The sequence below is a fragment of the Ambystoma mexicanum genome, chromosome 8, assembly GCF_040938575.1.
Source record: "Ambystoma mexicanum isolate Mex_15411 chromosome 8, UKY_AmexF1_1, whole genome shotgun sequence".
Classification (NCBI taxonomy): domain Eukaryota; kingdom Metazoa; phylum Chordata; class Amphibia; order Caudata; family Ambystomatidae; genus Ambystoma; species Ambystoma mexicanum.
Genome location: NC_090929.1, coordinates 698,097,199 through 698,120,830, shown reverse-complemented (window position 1 = coordinate 698,120,830; position 23,632 = coordinate 698,097,199). Strand labels below are relative to the sequence as shown.

At 44.7% G+C, this 23,632-nt stretch overlaps 1 protein-coding gene across 3 annotated transcripts in view; it reads right to left on the bottom strand.

Annotated features, from left to right (window-relative positions):
* Positions 1-23,632, bottom strand: part of LRRC20 (leucine rich repeat containing 20) — a 2,045,340-nt gene that overhangs the window by 1,189,731 nt on the left and 831,977 nt on the right. For all 3 annotated transcript variants that reach the window (XM_069610505.1, XM_069610506.1, XM_069610507.1), the window contains exon 4: positions 7,620-7,787. In XM_069610505.1, the coding sequence (XP_069466606.1) occupies positions 7,620-7,787 (168 nt within the window). The remainder of the gene's footprint in view (positions 1-7,619; positions 7,788-23,632) is intronic.

The window sequence follows — 23,632 nt, the reverse complement described above, 5'->3', positions numbered from 1 at the left end:
GCGCAATGCAAATGACCAAAATCCTGGCATAAAAAGAAACACACAAACAGAGTGGGAGAGAAATAGAGTTGGAATCGTATTGCCTTGGGAAAAAGGAAAGCTCAACCCATATCCCGAAGATAAGAAAGTACAGAACCCAAAGACAGACATTGGGGTGTCAAGAACCATGAGGCCAGGAAGATAAATATCATACATGAAAGAGCATCCCAGGAAGAGGTGAAATGTAACGTGGCATTGAGCAACCAAAATTCCCGAGAGGAGAACTATATACAAGGTGGTCTGGAGTCCTACAAGCGAGAGAAGGAACTTCAGCAGAACTAAAATTATCTCTAAGAAAGAGGACAAAATATCTACCAGTCCCCTAAAATAAAAGCAGAACTTAGGTCAAAGGATAAGCAGAGACTATTTACATATCATCTATTGAAGAGTACACAATAATCAAGAAAAACCCTGTAAAAAGAGCACTCAGGAGAAGGGAGTCATTCTCCTGGCCTTAGTTAGTTATACTATTGGTAGGGTCACATAAGTAAGATTTGGACAGTGGACAAACTTGCTTTGAAAATTCACTCTGACAGACTAGCACCTTAGTTAACAAGATAGGTACGGAACACCCTAAAGACATCTGGAAGGTAGGCATTATTTTACTTTATATTAAATATTTAGTCAAAATGTTTTTACAGCATCCACGTCCTTCTGATCCTCCACATATGGTGTTAGTGGTGGGATTTGGTGGGCCCAATATAGAGTTGGCCCACATACGGAAATCCACCGCCTAGAACTACAAGAAAACATCGGCAATGGAGTCGACCCACTCCCCAGCAGAGTTAGGATCTCAACATCCCGACTGGTTAGGGTTCCATTATCACTCAAAACCCCATGAAAGCAGGTTAAGCCTTACCTTCAACACCCTAACTTTCAAGGCCATCCCAATGGTCAGAAAAATGGTAGAGGGGAACAATGATCAACTATTCAGTCCCTGTGATTATTGGATACCCGGAAGAGATAAGATCATGATTTCTTTAGACCTTCCGACAACAGTCCCACCCAGATTCAGTAGTATATGTGAACCCACCTACAAAACCTTGGCGGAAGGTCAGTTTGATGGTAATACCTATTTTACCTTGTGTGGTAGAGTTGAGGTTTATACTTCTGAACCACTCTCACGACTCCATTCAGGGTATCTCATATATAAGGTCCACCTGGAAAATATATCAAACCGGGATAATGGAGAGAGACGTGTAGAGAACCCTGGGAGTCGACATCTTAGAGAAAACCCCAGGAAAAGTCTTTCAACCAACACAGGCTTGGAGATTGAGATAGACCCTACCCATAATAAACACAAGATCGGATGTACCACCTCCCAGCAAAACCTAGGGTACTATAATTACTTCCCCCTTCCCAATAGAAAGAAAATCCTGAGAGTCCCAAGTCCACCCCTGTCTTCTCTCAAAAATAGTTTTTCGGTAGATACCAAAGAGGTGGAAAAACAAATTAAGTCTGAGAAAATGTTACACTGTTCAGAAGGGTTTGAGCAATCCACGCAGTTGGAGCAAATAGAACTGCAGGAGATTCCCTGAGATAGTGAACCACTTACTAACACTCCCGAAAGAAAAATCAAGGGGTGTCATGTATTGCCACCTTTAATGCTTTCTCCCACCAAAGCACATGCATGCTATTTGTGCGTAAAGTACAGACATCACACAAGGTACTGTCACCTCAATAATATTGTGCCTCCTCCCATTTCACCCTCCAGACAGAGTCCCAAAAAGATCAGGGCAACCTAGATTGAAACCCCCAGGCTGTCCTTTGCCTCTGCTCTATATGTCCAGGCATCAACCTTATTTCCAACTTTGAAAAGAGAAGCTTCATCCTGTTCTCCGCTTATTTTACTTCAAATAAACTATATGGTCAAAGTGTCTTCACAGCGTCCAAGTCCTTCTCATCCTCTACACAACCCAACCCGGGAAGCACTGTGGAAAGGAAAAGTATAATGTGGTGTAAGGAAACCATGGTATCAACAGTAAGACGACAGACACAAGTAATCACAGTTCAAGGGTGTTTATTGAACTTCAAACAGGGTTTGAAAAACACCCATCTAATCCTAAGTCTAAAGATGGGAGCAAGATACGACCATCAAATAATAACAAAGCAGTCCTAGTGGTGTCTTGGCAAGACAAAAACAGCCTGTGCGAACAAAAACCTATTATCAGCCCTTACTCTAATACAACAAAACATGAAAGGGATGTGAAATGCAAAAAGGAACAGAGTTCAAAACAATAGGTCAGAATGGTAGAGCAATAAAGTTTCCTTCCCCACTTTTTCAGCACGGGGTAAGGTGGAACACTCTGCTCTATAGCACACTATGGCTTCGCTTAGGAGGCAGTCTCTAAGGCACGGCAGGACCTTCTAAGAGCGAGTCTCTTACCAGTACAAATAGTCTGTCACTCGAAGAAAGTCTTGTTCAACAAAAAGAACAATTAAAGTTCTCTTCCTTTTGCTTGTAACACATATTGGGTGGATCATCCACCTGGGTCTCCCTCAGCCGGGCTCAGACTCCCTTCACTTTCAAAGACACCATAGCCCCCCCCCCCCGTTCGGGCTTCTGACCTTCCTGCACTTATCGTAATGTTCTTTGACTTGAGTAACTTCAATACAATATGTTTGTCACTGTTGCAGGCTCCCCTCGACCGGGCGCAAGCCTATCTTTCATTCTCTTGGGTATTTCTTGGGATCGAAGACTTTCCATTGTGCTAGAGATTTTTTTTAAACCCTTGCAGGACCACTTTGATCTTTCTATCCAATCTCGAAAGTTCTGTTTGCAATATACTTTCCTGGCAGAGATCTTTCGACTGGGCACCCACGTGGTGCCAGGCCAGTCTGCTATCATGTAGAAAAGGGGGTCTTTCTTCCTTTCTTCCCCAATATGCCACATTTATCTGGATCACCTCTCTCGTGGTTTCACCAATGTTTCATCAGTGACGCTCTTGCCACTGGCAACCTTTGTTCAACATAGCTTGGCCTTGCACAAGTTCTCTCAATTCACTGGCTACCTGGAGATACGTCTCCCTCACCATGCCACAGCCTCTGTCTATCTCTGAATTGGCATCTTGGCTTCATGTTCCTCTCCGGTTTCTGAAGGATTCTTTTTATGCACTCTGGCTTTCCAGGTCCTCTCTGTGTTCCCGACATCTCCCCAAAAGTTCTTAGGGTTTTCCCTCCGTCAGGTTCGGACACCTCAATGTTTTACACAAAGGTCTCCCTCAGCCAGGCTCAGACCCCTTTCAGTTTTCACAAAGAACCAGTTTTGGACTTCCAGTCCCAGAATGCATTGTGGTGCATTTTGCGCCTACTTCGCTAGCTCCCTGATGATGGCATCCTCGAGGTTTGAGAGCAGCAAGAGCAAAATGGGGATGTTTGGTTGAGGTCAGAGTCCTACCACCTGCCCCTCAAAGGCCTGCGTTCTCCTTTCTGGACCAAGGAAGGATCTCTGATGTGGGTGCCACCGGGTAACCCCAGCTGCCCTTGGTTTGGCTCCCTGGAGGAACAGCTTCCACAGCACTCTGCAGCCTTCCTTGTGCTCACATGTCCAGTGTCTGGGCAGCTCTTCCTCCTAAAGGCCTTCCAGGTTCTCTCCTGCACGAATGGTCTCCCTCTGGCTTCTCAGCAACCAGCTCAAAATGCTGTTCCGGACTGTTGCTTTATACTCACAGCTAGAGTTGATTGGAGCCAGGTGTGAGTAGTTGCCCCTCTCTGCCTGACTCTGCCTGACCTCATTATCAGGACAACATGGAGACTGCCAATAGGAATCCATTGCTCGTGGATTCCTATGGGTAATCCTCATGACTTCCATCTGCCTCTTCTTCATCCTAGCCCCTGGGTATTTCAATAACGGAATGGGATTATGGTAATTGTGGTGTCCTACAAAAAAGGGATAAAGATTATGACGATTTTTGTCAGGAAAAGGGGTTTCAATGTAGGGTTGTTGAAAAGTGGGTTTCGAGGAAAGGGGGTAAAACTCATGCTGGAATTTAGGGATGGTCTGTGTGTTCCCTTATGCTTTCGCCTTTTCGTTACAGAAAGGTACTGGGGTATGATGGGACTCTCTTGACAATATCCCATGACAACTGAGGGGATGTGGGTAGGGGTGTATAGGAACTGGAGGAATACCATGTTTCGCCCGAGGGCGTGTCTCCTATAGTTCCCACGGACACCCTGCCCAGGCAATGCTTGGAGAGGGCCCCACGGAGCTGCCTGAGCTAAAGAAGTCAGTTTCCATTGTTCATTAACTTAAATAGCACCTCAGGGTATTTTATGGCATGCTGCTGAGGTTCTAAACCTAATGCCTACCAGTTGACAAATACATTCTCCTCTGATCAATTCATCCTGTAATGGTTTGTGTTCATGTGGTATACATAGTTTGGGCATTCACTACGGCTCATTTTGATTGCTGCCAGCCAGTATATCAAACTTTGGGTTGTGATCGGTTCGGTGGAGGGGGGGGGCCAAAGAGGTCTGTGCCCCAGTCCCCAAAAGTGCTTAAAATGGCCCTGATCCTCCCTCACTCACTCGTCTCCCCCGCAGGGTTGCGATCCAAGAGCGATGGCCCTCTCCTGGAATCCTGAACAAAGGATCCCTAGGAATAGCTTGGGCGGAATGCCTCAGGTTTCTCACAGTGGTGAGCGCAATAATGGCGAGATTCAGATATGTCAACGAAACGCAGGAAGCATTACGGGAAGAAAAAATGCAATGCGGTGGAACAAACCAAAATTTCAAAAATGCCACCTCAACCCGGGAAGCACTGTAGGAAGAAAAAGTACAATGTAGTGAAGATACCAATAGCGAGATTCAAAAATGTAAACAAGCCCAGCTTAGAAATCACTGTGTGAAGAAAAAATGCAATGCAGTGGAACACACCAATAGCGAGTATTAAAAATGCCAACCCCACCCGGGAAGCACTATGGGAAGAAAAATGAAATGTCGTGAACACAAAAATAGCGAGATTCAAAAATGTCAACAAAGCCAGCTTAGGAAGCACTGTGTGAACAAAAAATGCAATGTGGTGGAACAAAAAAGCGAGATTCAGAAATGCCAAACCAACCTGGAGAGCACTGTGGGAAGAAAAAAATGCAATGTGGTGGAACACAACAAAAGCAAGTTTAAAAAATGCATCACTACAGCAATGATTAAGTCTTCTATCTGGTTGTTGCTTCAGACGGCATAAGTGATACCTTGCAGGGCTGGGACGCCAGGGTGTACAGGAAAACAGATGGTGAGCGACCAAAGAAAGCGCCCTTTGCCTGTGCCCTTCGCCAACTGCCCGGCCAAGGCTGCCCTGAGAGGGAGATGGAAAATATGGTGTTCCGGCTCTTGTGACATGGAACACCAAATGGGTGCAGCGAGGGCGGGCAGTGGGAGGATGGAGCTGTATCTTTGGCCCTGGGACTGCGGAGAAGCACTGATGTGCAATAAAAATGCCCCAAATACAAATATCTCTTCAGGGCTTCTCAGGCCCTGGGGGTGTCGCCTCTGCGTGGCTGCACACGGGAAAATAAGTATTTCGTACACCGTCACCAAGTGCTTTTGGTGTCGCAAGACTCGTCACCTGGAACACCAATTCGATGCGGCGAGGGTGGGCAGTGGGAGGGGTGTGGTGGAGCTGGGTCTTTGGCACAGGAAGCACAGAAAATTGCTGATGTGCAATGCAAATGACCTGAAAACAAATAAAAATTCTTCTCCAGGGATGCTGAGGCCGAAGCGGTGCATCCTCTGCGTGGCTGCGAACGGGAAAGGAAGGATGAACTTTCGTTGCACAATTGAGAATCAGAAGGTCCTCTAGATCCCAGGAAAATGCTGACAGAAGGTAATTTTCCAAGTCAATAGGCCACCCATCCAAGATATTCTAATTATGAAATGAACAAGTTCTAGGGGTCAATCTGTGAAATAAAATAATCACATTAATAGGTGTTATGCATTGTACTGGAACTGTTGGGATTTAGGCTTTAAAATGCCGGTAAGAAACACAATTGAAGACAAATAGTGACATGAGAGCAAGTAATTTCACTGTAGCAAAAAACCCTGCGTGGGGCGCTCCACTCCACTGGTCCACAAGAATGTCAAACAATCCTATTTTTCATTGGCTTGCTCTCTCTAAAAACAGAAGGTGGACACCGTCCCCTTGTTTCCCCCTTTTAGTTGTTCCTTGATAATAGGACTGAGCAGAGCATGCAGTCTAGCATGAAATGACAATTAAATTACCAAGCCTTGACACATGGCTTTGCATTATGGCTACAGGACATTTCCATGTCAGTGAACAAAATATTTTTAGAACGTTGAAGAAAGTAATAGATGCAAGGAATCATTTGGGAATCATTGCAAGTCTATGATTTCAAATAATTGTTTCATAAAACACTTCCTGTTAGAAAGAGGGATCTCAAAAAATTTAAGGAATTGCCAGCAAACAGCCCTAGAGGCAATCATCCGCTAATTTCAAGATTATTATAGCTCAAAGAATTACTCACCTATGGAATTCATATCAAGAGATGATTATTCAAAATTAACAATCTAAGCCAAAAGAACCACATTTTGAGGAAATAGAGGATGCACTTGCTGACTCGTTCAGAAGCATAGATCCCTTTATTTTAGAAAAAGTAGATTATCGTTACTTCCTGAACCAAGGAGGATGGAGTCCCCGCGCTAAAAATAGTAGGTCAACTCGGTCCCCTTTGTGTCCCTACTTGACTTATGCCCTTAAAACACAACTGATGAGTGCCTGTAGTCTTCCACAAATGTACAATGGCCAGTGCGTGACGCATGCTTTTTCCTTGTGGCTTGATAACATTCCCATGCCAATCAAAACAGGATGTGTATGTTGCTGAAGCAGGTAATACACACAAGGAAGCATTCAGGAACCATTACAAATCTACAATTTCGAATAATTGGTTTATTCAACATTTTCTGTTAAAAGGAGCGATGTCAGAAAGTTTAAATTGCTGCAAAACCTCTTTGTTGACCCTGGAGGTCATCACCTGCTATTTTCAATATTATTATAGCTCAAGGAAATATTGAGCTACATAACTCACAACACGAAAAGCAAGAAGCTATGCCATAAAAATAATCAGTCACATTATGCAGGAAAGAGAGGGGACAAGCACACTGACTCATTCATTAGAAGGGATGTTTAATTTAGAAGCATTGTAACACCCAGAACCAAAACAACTTTGCTTGTTGAGAAGCACACTTATGTCAACACTGAAGCCTGGAAATCCTGACAAGAGACTGTGAAAGAAACAATCATTCCTTCCAGGTAAGTCCATGTAGAAATGATGGCACTTTATATTCCGAACAAACAGTGGTGACAGGCATTGAGGTGCATCAACAATGATAAACTAAAAACCACTGCTACTGGTGCATTCCCATCACTGTTACATACACATTACATTGGAAACAACTTACATTTAAAATACATGTTTTAAAAATATCTGAATCACACCAATTCTTCTAAAATCAAGTGTACACAGAATTTACAACAGAAATAACACTACATCAGCATTTATAGTTTGCCGTTTTGTGCTATGGTTATCATCCTGATTAACCAGTAAGAGAGAATGATTTTCCCTTACCTGAAATCTGGTTCTCCTCTAAGTTGATGGTCTTCAAGCTACCCAGAGATGTCAGCTGCTCAGGAAACTCTGAAAATTTGTTTTTGGACAGGTTGATAGTTTGGAGGTTCAGCAGCGTTGTAATCTCCACAGGGAGCTGGGAAAATTGGTTCCCTTCCAAATTTAGCTCTACAAAACAAAAACAGTAGCACACAGTTGATGTGATAAATATTGGTGCATGGAGGGCATGTAGAGAAAACTTGATTGTCATTGGCCATTCTGTCTTCAATTGAAGTCGATTATTACAAAAGGAGTTTTTTTGTGATGAGGTGAAGCTGAAGTGGTGTTCATCAAGACACAGGCCTGCATATCAGAAGTAAATCAAAAGGACAGCAATGAAACAATGATTCACATACACCTTCCCATAGGCCTTGTCCAAAGAAGGAAAGAACTGTTCATGCTAATCAAATTCTAAATTGGAAACAAGAACAGGGTGAATTATTGTGCATGTATTTTTTTAATATAATATATATATATATATATATATATATATATATATATATATATATATATATATATATATATATATATATATATATTTCTACACAACTGAGTATTAAGAAGATAATTGTAACTATTGTCCACTGGATAATTTGTACAGATGTGATTGTGACAATTAAAACTCAAAATTGCAAAAATATGGATGTACTGTTGAATTTCCATTTGCAAAAAGAAGTTTCTTTAGTACCCGTAGAAAAACAATAGCGCTTTTTTAGAAAGAATACATATATTTACAAAAAGCAATAAACAGTGTCTGCAGCGAAGATCATGTATAAACAAGCAGTGACAAACTGCATGGATTTTACAATTGCTTCCCTTCCAAACCCCACCAAGACAGAATTCCACCCCCCTGGTCCCGCAACAAACAACTACACATGGAACAATGGTTGGACGCCAGGCACCTGCAAGGATTCACCCCGCATCTGTCTGAAAAATCTCTGTTCTTCATTGTTGGCTGTAGCTTTTCCTTGAAACAGTACATAGCCAAAAAGATGCTAACTTCCTGGGAAGAAATCTCCACACCAAGCAAAATCAAACTTTGTCATGTGGCAAGGCGTCAGAAGCAGGAGTGCGACATGAGGTTGGCATGGTTCAAGAAAGTCGTTTTTTAATAAAAAAATAAAAGCCTAACTCTTCCTAACACTTTCGGGATTCCCCTATCTAAGAAACAATCTCAGGTGCAAGTTGTCAGCATGTCCATATAACTAATAAACGTGTCCCCTGTCTGTCCAAAGGTGAACAGGAGGGTGACTCCATCCCCCTGATGAGAGGAAAAATAAACTAGCAAAAGTCTCTTCTTTAAAAGTTCCAACAAACCAATCTAAAACAGGAGGATGCCTCCCTCCTGGTACAAAAGAAACACAATCCTCTTGTATGTTGATTTCACCCAAATCACAATCCTATCAGTAGGATGACTCCCTCCTCCTGTTGCACAAAGTAAACAGTTCTCTTTATACAGTTCCCATGCGCTTGTGCACGTCTTTCCAGAGTTCTTTCTGCTTGAAAGGAAGTTTCCTTTCCACCCCTTTGGTGGGTGCTGTTTCCGAGTTATTAGCCTTGGTGAAAATACTGGAACAAGGGCGATTACTCCAGATGCTCGGTCTCCAGAATTTGGTGCCAGTAGTGTTGTGGATACTCCTGGGACGAGGGAGATGACTTCCAATGCTAAGTGTCCACTCTTGAATACCAGTAGTGTTGTGGATACTCCTGGGACGAGGGAGATTACTCCTGGTATTCTGCTTCTAGTCTTAAATGCCAATGCGATTATGCAAGTCTATGCAAAATGGACGAGCATACTCGTCCTTGGCACTTAAGTGCCAATAGTGTGGGGACTACTACCGGGACGAGGGAGATTACTCCTGATTCATAACTCCCACAGCCTCATTACGAGTTGGGCGGTAAGTGGTACAATTGGCAGTAACTGAGTTACCACCAATTCTACCACTACGCCAAATTATGAGTTTTGGCTTTGAGTGGAGGATTTACCTCCAACAAAGCCCTGGAGGTAAATCTTCCCACTCAACACCAAAAATAAATAAATAAATAATAATAATAATAATAATAAATAAATCGGCAGATTTGGCAGAATTGCTACTGCAGTAATTCCACTGCCGTAATTCCACACAAAAAAAACCCATTGGGTCCAATGGAGCCAAAATAAATGGGAAATTACACTGCCACCACCACTTGTAATCAGGCGAAAATTAGGCCTGACCAAGTGACGGTAACAGTGATTATTTTTCCACGGATTTCATGCATAATTAAGGCCTAACTCATAATGAGGCTCACAGTCTTTTCCTCCTGTAGTTTTGGACGGACTGCTGGGATGAGGGAGATTACTCCTGATGCACACTTCCAAGTTTTTCCTTCTGGTGGCTTTGGTGGAACGAAAGAGACGAGGCAAGTTACTCCCGATGCACAACTCTCAACCTTTTCCTCCAGTAGTCTTGATAGGACTACTCTGACGAGGGAGATTACTCCTGATGCACTCCTCAATAACGTACACCCTTTCTTAGGAGTATTGAGACAAGCAAGATGACTGCCGATGCAACCTTCTAAACCCAACCCACTACAGGGTCTCCCGGGGGGGCCCTGTTACCTTCTCGTGGAGACAGCCCCGTCTCTGGTTATTCCTGGGGTGATGGTAGCGGTTATTGCCTTTCTTTGCTCTTCACCACTCTGCTCTGCTTCCACGGGGCCCGAGAGCTGTCGGTCTCGACGTTGTGTTGGGACCACTAGGTCGACCTCGCTGTGGTAATGCCACTGCCACTCTGCCTCCAGCTGGTGCTTCTCTGGTCAGCGTTTCCACCTTCTACGGTCTGCTCCGTCGACTGCTTCTCGCAGACCTGATGCTGTGACTTCTCTTTCCAGGTTGGAACTTCCTGGGGTTTCAGCGTCCCTTGATGGACTCTCTCTGATTAAAGTCCTTTGTCAGTTTTTATATTTGTTTCCATGGAGTGATCTTTTTGTCTTCTCTAGGCTTCTTCATCTCAGTAACTTGAGGAGGGGCTATGATAATCTTTCGGTTTCTGTGGGCCGCCTCGTCTCAGTACTCGGTGAAGTGCTAAAGCTACAATATTGTCCCATATTGTTATAGGTAGTAATCTGGGGATGTGGTGAGGAGCTTAGGGTGCGAGAGGAAAGGAGATCAGGGAGGTGAGTCATTGAATGAATGTCCATAACCCCAAGATGGGAGTCCTCCCCTGGAAAGTCCTGCTGCACCACCCTAGCCTTACAGGCAAGGAGGACGTCACCCCACGATTTGTCACAGTCACGAGTTCTGACCTTCACATTGTGGTCCAAGCTTTTATGGTCTCACACATCAACAGGGGAAATGCACTCCTCCACGGCTTCCATCTTTGTACCTGGTCACTCAAGGTTGCCCACCATACCGTTGCCCGACTCATTACAGGCATCCAGAAATTCAACCATATCTCTCCAACACTGTGCGCACTTACCCCCACACCAAACCATGGTCATATTCATGTAGGCATGCACACATGAATCACTACCAAAGCAGTTCTTAATGGAACACCAACATACTTGGAGGCTAACCTCCACACCTCTGGATGCTCTTGTGCACCACTTAGCAAAACTATCAAAAGGTTGGAAGCCTAAGATAGCCTATAAAGAGAACACTTGCAAGCAGTCCTTCTCCTGCCACATCCACACCATCTGGAACTCAATCCTAGCAGTCTCAAAACGCCCCCACCATCTTCTAGTTCTACAAAACACTAAAAACATGTTTCTTTCAGCAATACCTGCCGATCATAAATCCCTCACGCCCTCTCCCACTAAAGCACTGTGATACTAATTAAAATGCCATGTCCAATATTGGCTCCCTCCCATTGCAAAGCGCTCTGATGTGTCTAGATAGCTACACACTATAAGCAATGAAATAAGAATTGCAGAATGTTCTGCAATGACACTTCAGAATTGTCCTTTATTACTCATTTCCTGTTCTTAGGTACCTTCCTGTACCTCTTGTTTTATCCCTGCATTTCCGTACTATTTCGCTTTGGAGTCTCGAGTCCTCCTTGAAGACGCTCTTCATTCTTCATCCCTGCTTTAGCTCGCCCCCCTTACTCTCTGAACTTACTGCCGCTTAAACCATTCCTCCTGTGTTGGTAATTCTTGGGCTTTATACTCTCAAGCCCCTCTGAAAAATTCATCCACAGACTGTGCACAGTGACCATTCTTCGGTCCATCAGCTGGATCTCCATGAGAGTTTTTTGTTTCCCCTTCCAGATTTGTCCCTCTCTTTCGTGGATCTTGACTGTATTGTTTAGATATACCATTTAGAGGCAGAGTAGATGCCAAATGAGATCATCTTCACTTTTTCTTGTCCAACCTCAAGAAAGCAGGTAAGGTTGTCAAATGGAAATAGAAGGCGCAGGTCTAGATTTATACACACAGTTTGTCTATGTGGATGTACAGTATCAATCTTCGAAAGCTGAAATATTGGCCGACACATGATGCCCCTTTTGACAGCTAATAATATCCTTTGTCTCCTCAAATTGACCTTAGTGCGACTCCTCCCTTCCCCACTGCCCTCATTGTTCATATCCCTAAAGAGAAATGAAGTGCACTTCCCCATTTTACATGGTGTTGTGCTAGATGGAACCCATGCTGCCCGAGCCTAATACTTAGTGACATATGCAATTTTGGCAGGTTAATGTAACATGGGTGTCCAAAAGAGGAACAGTCGTGAGAGCTGGGTTCACATGCCACCTCCACCAGCACATTGTTGGAATTGGCCGTGCATTTATTATTTAATTTGTTACAGATCTAAACACCTCCCCCACCACTCCAAGGCAACAGAGCTCAGTACTCCATTACTTTACTTTATTCCATAGGTAAAGGAGATTCCCAAAGCACCTATATATATTTGACCAAATACTCCAATGAAATCATTAACAGCATTTATTGAGTTTTATTTTGCTGCATGATCGCGCTGGACATTTCTGGCTTTCTTTTTATTTTATTTGAGTTATTACACAGTAGGGGGCCAAGGCTAAAATACAGCAAGAAGACTTGCTCATTAAAATGTACACTGCTGTCAATCAAGGGGCTTGTGGGTAGAGACGTGCCCACAAAGCCGAAAGGAGAACATTACTCAAGAAACAGGAGTGCAAGGAGTCCTGCAGCTAAGAAAGGATAAGCAACAAAGGCAGTGAACATAAAAGGGCTTGGAGTACAAGTAAAACAAACACGTTAGGTTCCCTCTTGGGGTGTACGCAGAATGTGGAAGAGTTTCCCACAGAACCAGGGAAAATCCAGCCTACTGAGTCAGGTTACTATTATAGGGTCCACGCTGAAGGCTCATGGAAAGGAGCATCAGCAGTGGGTGTCAGTGTCTGGACCTTAAGGCACGAACAAGGTAACAGTACTCGCAAGACTGAATCCTGTATGCGTCAAGCAGGAACTGAACAATGGGCCTCATTATAAGCCTGCCGGTACCGTAGTTCCCGGACTGGCAAACTACGAGTTGTGCCAGGCGGGCAGAGTGGCACCCGCGAGTACAGCATGTCGGATGCACCGGCACCGTTCATAACAGTGCTGGCTCATCTAACTTCCCCATTCCCATGAGCCCTATGGGGCTGAGAATGGGGAAGAATTTTTCACGGCACCCAGGAATGGGCAAATACCAGGTCCGGCAAGGCCGTAATGACCCGGTAATTGCCCATTTCTGGGCGCCGAAAAAAAAATACCAGCCGCAGCCGTGCCTTTATTACAGGTGCGGCTACCACCGGCCTCGTAATGAGGCCCAATGACTGCCTACTGAAACAGGAATCAGCAGAATGTTAACAATGACACAAGGTACAATACTGAAATGTGACAAAAACTAACACAAATATCCAGGGCAAAAAGGAAGTCAAAGTGAGCAAGGTTTAGGACAGAGAACCGGAAGAAAGAAGAACAGCAAGAAAACTAGAATCTAGGTGCAGGGTTAAGGAGACTGGAAACTACAGGTTGGTAACAAGGAACAGTAACTCTGGACTGGAATATCAAGGGCAGGACTGCAGACAGATAACAATGAAGCTAAAGTCAAGTCAGGTAGCATAGGCAATGAGCACAGAACAAGGAACTGCAAGCAGGGAACAAGATAATGAATGTTCGAGAGCAAGGGGCTGTAGACAGGCAACAGAGGACTGCAAGCAGGAGAGCAGGGCCACAGTGTAGGCAGCACAGAGGTGCAGGGCTGCAAGGCAGGGGAGTGAAGGCAGAGTAGCAGGGCTGCAAGGAAGGGAGCACAGGGCTCTGCAACAGGAGCAGGTTCTGGAAACAACAGGACACAGCAGAAATCCAAGGGTCAAAGAAGCAGAGGGCTGTAAGTGAGCTCAGTGCTAGAGACCTGTGCTCCAGCAGACAGCTGCTTAAATACTGACCTGCCATGTACTGAAGCAGGCTAATTAGCAGCACCTGGAGCAGCACACCTGATGGTGATTGGTATGCTCCCTCTCTGATCCTGGGAAAGTGAAAGCAGCACTGATCACTACGGCTTCTGGGGATTGTAGTTCTAAGACTGATGCATAGAAATAGCCAGGGAATGGGAACCGCCACAAGGTTCATTATGGGAAATGTTTGTGAAATTAAATAAGGACCTCCAAAGTTTTGCAAACAGAAAGTAAAGATAAAAATATGAATAGGTATTGTCCAAGGATGATTATAGAGATGAGTCCCAAATAGTCCACGATGGGTGCCAATTGGTGCGCCAGTGCCACAGTCATGACAAATGCAGTGTTTCCAGTAAGTGCTCTAGCGTTTGTTTCCATCACAGTGAGGTAAAGGCATCCCACTGATATGGAGGTGTCAACTCTCTGAAGAGAACCTGTCACCGGCTTTTTTCACATCTAAGATGTTTGTACCTTTTCAAATAGGCCATTCCATTCTGCCCATGCAGAAAAATTTCAATTGGCTTTGATTTAGGTGCCAAGTCTCGATGACTGTACTTTTTTACCCAGTCTCCCACCATCCTACCCTATTGAAAGGCCCCCATTCTGGAGAGGACCTTGCGGTTGTTTACTGGACATTTCAACTCTTGGGTTAGTGCACCCGCTATATCTATTCCTGCTCTCCCAGTAATGCCTGAATGCATGATCCCAGCAATGCGTAAACACATCAACCTGAGTTAAGCACAGAGGAAAGGGAGCTTTATGGTGCTTGGTATCAGTTATGGTAAAACCAGCAATGGCTCCACACTCTTGGGATTTCTCTCACACGCTCCAGCATTTACAACCACACCAGTGGGAAATCCCACCCACAGAAGAGGATAAGCAAGCATCAAGACAAATAGGTGTTTGCACAGCTCGCTTGTGCCCTAGTCTGAGTTTGAAGTATAATATCAAGTCTAAATAAATTAAATATTGGTTGATTGAAGATGCAGGTTTGATCTGCAAATGTATAGAGTATGTTGCTTTGCCACAATGTACAGATGTAGCATCTGTGCTTATTGGTGCAGTGTAGAAAATATTTGAGAGACTTAAGATCATAAAATGGCCACCAATCCCTCACAATCTGAGAGGAACATTGAAGGCAATGAGGTGTGTGGTGTGTCTATCTGTAATATTACTTTAGCGGAAGAGTGTTTAATTAACATTGTGAAACACCAGGGTCCTGGAAGTGGGGGAGGGGTGGCGTCATATGCATCTGTTTGAAAACCATCTCTGACAAATGTATATGTGAAATAAGTAATCACTACCCCATCTACAACTGCAAGCATTGTTAATGTTGATACAAGGTGTATCATATTTGTTTAATCAAAGTGTGGTAACCTTAGGCCATAGTGATGTACATTAACATTCCCCTTTTCAATCATTCCCTTTAAGCTTCTGTCCAAGGTCATAGGTGGGCTGCTACAACATGGCAATGAGAGGACTCTAAGGCAGCAAAATGCCATCCAGTTGTGTTATCACAGAACCAATATCAACATAGGTGTTATTTACTGTGCTTATAGGCTGGAAGTGGATGACTGCAAGGTCTGTTATTGTACAATACTCTACCTCACCAACTCTTTCCCATCCCACTCTGTCTCCTCACTCATCCACTCTACCATGCCACACTCCCCACCATATCACATAGCTCTGCCTCCCATCACAAAATCTCTTTACCTAAACCCACTATTCAATCTACCTCACCCCACTCTACACTGCCCCACTCAACCTCACCCCACAATGTAAATTATGTTATATAACCATGCCTCAGTAATACTAAACAAGCTCTTCCCTACCATCCACGGCATCAATAAGGCAACACAGGTGGCCCAAATGAAGGTCTGGATATGAGGGTCCAACACTTTGAGGCTGTGCCGTTGATGGATGAGAATACCAGTTCCCTCAAAATAGTCAACAGGTTGGCATTGAGGAGGGAATGATACTTTTCAAGCAAACCCGCCCTGAAGCATCCACACACAAAAAAAAAAAGAAAAAGTACATATCTGGGGTGGCATCTCTGAGAAGAGTTTGGGATCATAGTGTTTAAATTGAGGGCATAATGGTCACTCATAGTTTTCATTAAAGAGATCATAATTCTTAAGGGAATGATACTATATGCGAGGGTGAAGTACCCATTGGACACCCTTTAATAAATTACACATTGTGCATGACAATGTTCCCAAGTACTCTTCTGCAGCTGTCTTCATGGCTGAACAGGTGCTTACTTGGGTTCAAACTCCCCTGCAATCTCCTCACATAAATCCAATTCACTTAATCTGGGCACCACTTAAGTAGGGGACAGTCACAGGACGGTTCACCGTACCCTCTTTGATGCCCTTATGTGTACACAAGACCCCCAGTGCCAGAGGGAGCAAAAACAATAAACCCTATTAATATGGAAAGAGGCTAAGGCTCTCTACAGCCAGGCCCAAATCCAGTGAAGTGAAGGAGGACCCAGTTTAGGGAAGGAAGCCGTCCCCTTTAAGTAAACGAACTAGTGACACTTCAAAGCTACCAGCAGGTGAGACGATACATTGTTTACTTTTTCAGCACTAATAACGTAGGGATCCTTTCCTGTTAAGAGTCCAACTCAGGCACAGGGTGAAGGACCAATGAATACAATGTTACATGTGAAAAAAGAGAAACAGACTTGCGTTGTACACAAGAGAAGGAAATTAAGGAAAGTCCATTATCCTGTTCCAGTGAATGTTACCGCTATTACAAAAATGTCAACGCTCCCATGACAAGGAAGTTACAAATGTTCCAGACAGCTTCCCAAGCTTATCATAGGGTTTTCTGGATTGTAATTTGCATGCTAGTCAATCAGAAGGACCCATGGTAAAGCAGGGATCAAAAGGCTTCTGTGAAGACCGCTAGACTTCATTTGAAGTGCTGTCTCATTCACCCCTGGACATGAAAAGACCACTGTCATGCCTTAAAATTGCTAATCCTGCCATGAGCTTGAGTTTTGGCTTACGATATGGGCGGATAATCGAGCAAACCAGTGCCCACCCCACCCCAATTACGAGTAGTGGGGATGAGGGACAGCAAGATGTAGCTGCGGGTAGCCGGGGACATCAGCGTCCGGCCCGCATTAGCTGGGTGGTTGTGTGGCAGGCTGCCTGACAAGGAAGATTGGAGCGGTGAAACAGAAGAAGGTGATTGAATTGGCTCCTAGTGGGTTAGGTGTCCCCTTGAAGTCGAGGATTGGAAGGGGGGCCACATCGGGCATACCAGATAGTCCCAGGCTCTGGGCCATTCGGGCCACGATCGCATCACTGGGCCCCAGGAGGCACCATCATTTGTTGGGCCCTTGGCCCTGCGCTGAGCCACTTGGGGGAGTGCAACAACTGGAGGGCAACCAGTGTCACAAGGACCACGTACGGCGCACAGTTGGAGAGCCTGCCGAAGTGTGTACCAAAGGGGGTTTGGTCAGGAGCACTAGTGGATGCTACATGTTGAACCCTGCCACCTGTCAGGTTCCGTCGCCTCTTGGGATGGTTGTGCTGTAATTTATTGTAATTATTTGTACATTTAATCACTTACATAATTCTTACACAGTTCTGATTAATCTTACATTAACTTCCATTGTTCAGAGGGAGAGTTCCTCAAGCCATCATGGTGGTGAGGAGGCAGGGTCCTGATTGGATGAGAACATTCCTCAAGGTGATTGGAGGCTTAGTGGGCTAAGAAACAGAGAGAATTCCAAACTGCCTTTCATTGTCCTACGCTTACAGGAAGGTCCTGTTTTTAGTTTCTCCCTTAAGTTAGGCCCATTTTTATTCTTTGAATCCTGTGCTGGTTGGCGTGGAAGCAGGCAAAGCAGGTTGGAATCCAGATCCACGTGGGACAAGACAAGTAGTTGGACTGGTGGGAGCGCAGGGCTCCGATTTCCTGAGATTAATTCAATATTTAGTGAATCATAAGGAGGGATCAGCGCAAGAGAAACAGTTTACTTCAGACTGTTTAACTCGGAATCTCTTACTTAGGTAATTAGTTAGGAAATTCGTAGAGCCTTAAGCAACCTAGTAAAATTCCATTTTGGAGTAGTGTTTCACCACAGAACTTTATCTTGAGTAGTAGTTGTTAGGTAAAATGAACTCAGAAAATTGCGTGTTTATTTTGGGTTACATTGGAGTATAAAGAAACAAGAGTTGCAATCTTACCGCGCGTACGGCAAGGCAAATCGTCCTTAAACTGCCACTCGCGCATGCTTTAGCGAGTAGTGTCTTTCCCGTGTGAGAGACCTTCATCACGGTAACATGTAGTGAAGGAGGCATGTGTGGCGGAAACTAGTGCTTCTGGTCTCACGCGAGCACGCGCATGGGCAAACGAGAAGCGTCTCGCTAAAGCCGCATTTTTGAAGTTCTTTGAGGCGACGCCCAATTTGCATTTCAACCCGCTGAGGCGCGCATGATCAAGGGAGCTCTGTAATGTATCCCAAGTGACTTCAAAGGTACTGTACCTAAACACTAGCGTCTGGCATCGTTTACAGGCACCAGAGACTACCAATTAAAGGCTCAGTTAGTTTTCCCTACACAGGCTCTCGGGACTGGAGCTTTCAAAGTCAAGAGCAGAGCGCCATATTCAATCCTTTCAAAGAAATCACTTCTGGAGAGAAAACTAAGCAAGCACATGCGTTTTACAAAAAGACATTTCAAGTTTTCCAAGACACTTTAGGAGAAACGTCTTGCATCTTTAAGTCAAGGTTAAATACAACATTCTGAAACAAGGTTTAGGTTGATCAGGGACTACATTCATTCTTCCTAGGAGACTTTCATCCTACGCAAGGAACAACATTCAAGCTGCAGTATTAACATTACATGAATACATCCTACTAAGGAAGGATACTCAAGTAGATGCATATTCTTTTTTTTGGGAATCCAAGTCCCAGATAAGGATATCTGAAAATCCTGCTTCTCAGCTCTCAAGGCAAGCATAATAGGTATAAAGAATTACAGGGGAACATAGGTGGGATGTTAAAGTCAGAAAGATAATCTCGTGTTTTCTCATCCCTTTCAGGTGCTCGGCTGGTTGGAGTGGGAGCGACCTGTGTTCTGTTTTTTATTTTGTCCACTTCCCCTCTTCCCTTTGGGGTGTTGAGGCTTCTGCTGAAACTAATCAGTTGTTGGCTACACATCCTAGAGGGACTAATGGGGTCAGCATCTCCTGCGGATCAAGATTAAGGACCGGACACCACTACGGAGCTGCTACACAGTTTTTGGAGAAGATCAGGTAAGACAGAGGGGACAATGATGGATGAGCCCCCTCCACATCCGACACTGATCAAGCGGGATCCAACAAGGCTGACATCCAGCTGCTCTTGGATGAAATTAGGTCTATTAAGAGCAGGTTTTCCATTGCCATCTCTGTACTCAAGGGCAGGGGGGATAAAGTGGAGAAGCTGGAATCCCTAGACACTAATCAATTTTCAGCGGATCTGACTGAAATGAAAATGGATAGGCAGATGCAGGACTTTGAGCAGAAAGGAAGAGATCTCAAGCTCAAGGTTGATGACTTGGAGAATATAGTGAGGTACTCGAATAGTCGCATCATGGGCATGAAGGAGACGCAGGGGGCATGCACCCTCTCTTTAGAGCACTGTGTGCAGTCACTGATATATGGCCTCATTGAAGAAGTGCCCTCTCCTGAGATTACTTTTGACAGGATTCACTGGGCGGGCCGCCCCCGAAGGGACCAAGGTCGGTCCTAGAGAAGTGCCATTACTTTACGCATATGGCAGCCATCCTGTGAAAGGCCAGAGAGAAGGACCAGATCATGTTTGAGGGTTTCCAAGTACATATTTTTCAGGATCTTTCAGCAATGACCCTTAATAAGAGACAGGAATGTTGTCCGCTGACTGGTTGCGGGAGAAGAACAGACGCTACAGGTGTGGCTTTCTGTTTGCCCTCTGCTTCTGCCCTCTCTTTCGGATACCGCACAGAGGAATACAAGGTCACCTCGTTGGAAGGGGTAGAAGGGATCCTGAATCAAGTGAAGTCGGATGACTGTGGCTCGGAAGCAAGCGATACAGTAACAATGACGGCCCGCCCAAAGAGAACTTTCCAACCTGAACACGGAAAAGCAGGTCAGCAGGCACAAAAAAGTTTTGGCGGTTTAATACCCCATTGCTCTGGCACAGCCAAGCTGGTTGTTCCTTCTCTGTTTTTTTCACTGGTTGCAATGGAGATTCCTGGGGGTGCGGGGGCTTCCCCTAACGGGGTCCCAGGAGGCCTCCTTTGTTTGGGGTTGAGTGTTAGCAGCTGTTAGTTAAAGTCAAAGGTTGATGTGTTGGTTGCAAGTGTTCGGGGGCGATGGGTCCTTTTTTGGTGTCCTTACTTGGGTGGGGACTTTCACTATAGCGAGACTCAATGCACTGTATAAATGATGACATTACAGGGACATCGACAAGTGATTAGGGTGGGCTTGTTAAACGTCAAGGGCTATTGTCTAAGGTCTAAGAGCAAATGACTACATTCAATGGTTTTGATGGAGTTCAAACAATCTGAGTTAGATGTGGTTCTCTTGCAAGAGACCAAATTCAGGGTGAGAGAGGAGTATGCTTTGAGGGGAAAAGGTTTGGGGAAATCATTGTGGTCATCGGGCCAGCTAAAAAGGTGGGGGTGGGTGTCCTGGTCTGGATTTAAGGGGGCGACTGTTGGTGGTGAATGGAGCGCTGGGTCAAAGGGATGTCACATTGTGCTCCCTCTATGCCCAAAACCAGCGCTAGTTAGCATTTTGCCCGGAAGCATTGACCTTGCTAGAGTCTTGGGAGGAATGGGACATGGATCTGTGGGAGTGACCTGAATATTATTAGAGATCCCACTATGGACTGATCGTCGGTGAGAAGCAGGTCGTCTCCCTCACCCCAAGACAGAGCAGCTTTGTCTGCACTATTGCAGGAGCACTTTCTTGTGGACACATTGAGGGCAGCACACCCCCGCACTCATGGTTACACTTTTTATTCGTCCCCCCCGCCCCCAAAACGTCCTGCGCCACAGGTACCTCTTATAACAGGGACAGATATCCAGGTAATGGGATGGTCCGACCACGATATGTGTGTAGCGACATTGGGCATGGGACCGGGAGCCCCAATAGACAGATGCTGGGTCTTAATGATACTCTCGACCGAGATGCAGTCTTTTGAGATTCCTTCCAGGTAGAAGTGGAAGATTTCTTCCGTGCAACGATATAGTGGACTCACTGCTTCACACAGCGTGGGAAGCGGCTAAGGCCACATTAGGCGGTCTTGCGATTTCCAAGGGGGCAGCCAAAAAGAGGGAAAGGACACTGCATGAGTCTGTTTTGAAAAGGCGGATTAGGGCAAAGGAGGAGTTGAATTCAAGGGTGGGGGCAGTCGGATGATCTATTGCAGGAAATAAGAGAACTGAGACAAGAACTTGGAGATATAAGGCAGGGAAAGGTGATGGCGCACCTCCACTTTGTAAAACAAAACTTTTTCGAGGAGAGGGACAAGGCCCACACACTGTTGGCATCCCGCTTGAGTCACCAGAGGGTGGAAAGAGCAGTCTTTAAAATCAGGGAGGCAAAGGGGAAAGTCATGGTCAACCCTGTTGAAATAGCAGCCAGATTCAGGATTTCTATCCTCAACTATATTCTACCGAGGACCACGTGGACGAAGGAGCGATTCGTGCTTACCTGGACTCCCTCCAACTACAGGAGTTGAGCCTGAAGGAGCGAGAATGCACTCATCTCAGGGGGCGGGGGCAGGATGGTGGATATGCATTGCTATCTCCAGATTGAGGGCTGGGTCAGCCCCATGGCAGGACAAATATACACCAGCATTTTGCGAGACTCATGGCCCCCTATTAATTCTGTTTCTGACAAAGTTCTTTAATGACATATTAGACAGTAACCCCAACATCCTTCACGCATGCCTGGATAATAGTCATCCCCAAGGAAGGTAAGGACAAGTTGGAATGTGGATGATATAGACCCATATCACTTATTAATACAGACACAAAGTTCTACACAAAGATTTATGCCAGTATCCTGACGGGCAGGTTGAACCTAGTCCTCCCCACACTGATCGACAAAAATCAGGTTGGTTTTGTCAAAGATAGACAGGGGATGGACAATATTTGCAAGACCTTGGATTTATCGCAGACAGCAGAGTGGAGGATGCAGTTCTGCTGTCTCTAGCTGCTGAAAAGGCATTTGATAGGGTCGAGTGGAGTGTGAGGCAGGCAACTTGATATGGTTTTTAACAAACTTATAAGGGTGTGATAAATGCCTTGCTATACCTAACCTAAAGAGGATGTCCTTGCCTAACAAATTAAGACTAAAGGAAAACACTATCATAAAAGGAATCTGTCCTTCACACTTATGCATACATCAAACTCATAAAGGTATTATATAGCAATACCGGTTTTACAAAATAACAGTTATTCTCAAACAAGCTTTGTAACCATGTATCCTTGTAACCAGAGTTGGATCCCCTTCCCGGATTTAAAGCAGGATTTTCCAAATGAAAGTTCCGAATAAGAAAGTTCCTTTTAATAGCCAAGCTCTGCTCAGATTATAACACAAAGTTCTTCTTGCTCCAAAAGTCTTTCACTGGGCATTTGGCCGAGCTTCTTTAAAATGAAAAAGTCTTTATATCCACACATAGTCACTAATTCAACAACGTTCCTTTTAGTAGCGAAGCTTTGCTCTAAATATAATACAAAGTTCTTCCTCATCCACAACAATTTTTTGTCAGCATGGTGTTACCAAAGTTCAACCTTTTTAGTGGTCTTGCCACTTTCTTTCCTTCACAGCCTTCAACCACAATGCAGTACTTCAATGTCTTCTTCCTGGTCCACTAACCTGCCAGGACTACCACTAATAATCCCTTTCCTGGTATACTAACCTGCCAGGAGGAAAACTCCTAACATTGCTACAAGTACTTTGTGATGATGCTTGCTTCAAACTTTTAGAGAAGTCTAACTTTAAACAACATTGAGATTTACAACTTCTGTGAGGATACAATACACATTGGTGCTGTTTGTTCCACTGATTTATTTGCCCCATGCAATGCAGGTTATGTTCCTCTCCTCCTTAATACCTTTCACAAGGAGGGCTCCTATCCTGCCACTTTTGATTTCCTACTTTCACACTGAGTAACTGCTGACAATGTCTCGTTGTTATACTTTCCCTTCTTTGCTTCAGGCAATGCTTGTTGGTGTCTTGCTCAACTATTGCCTTTTCTTCAGTCTTGGAATAATGATTACAATCCTTCTGCAATATTGGTCTCTCTTTACTTTGCCAATGTTGTTCATATTATTTCTGAAGTATTGCCCCCTCTTTTCTTCTGCAATGATGGCTATAGTTTTTCTTCAGTAAGGCCCCCCTCTTTACTTTGGCAATGCTATGAAGCTGGTAAGGCACTCCGCCGCTCCTCTTTCTGACTCACTCACTATTTCCTAGCCTTCATACCGCCCCAATTTGGTGGAGTGCACCTCCCTGATGTGTCTGCTCCTGCTCTGATCTGCTGATTACTAACTTCCCACTTCCCTCCTGCCTGGGCTTCATTCTCCT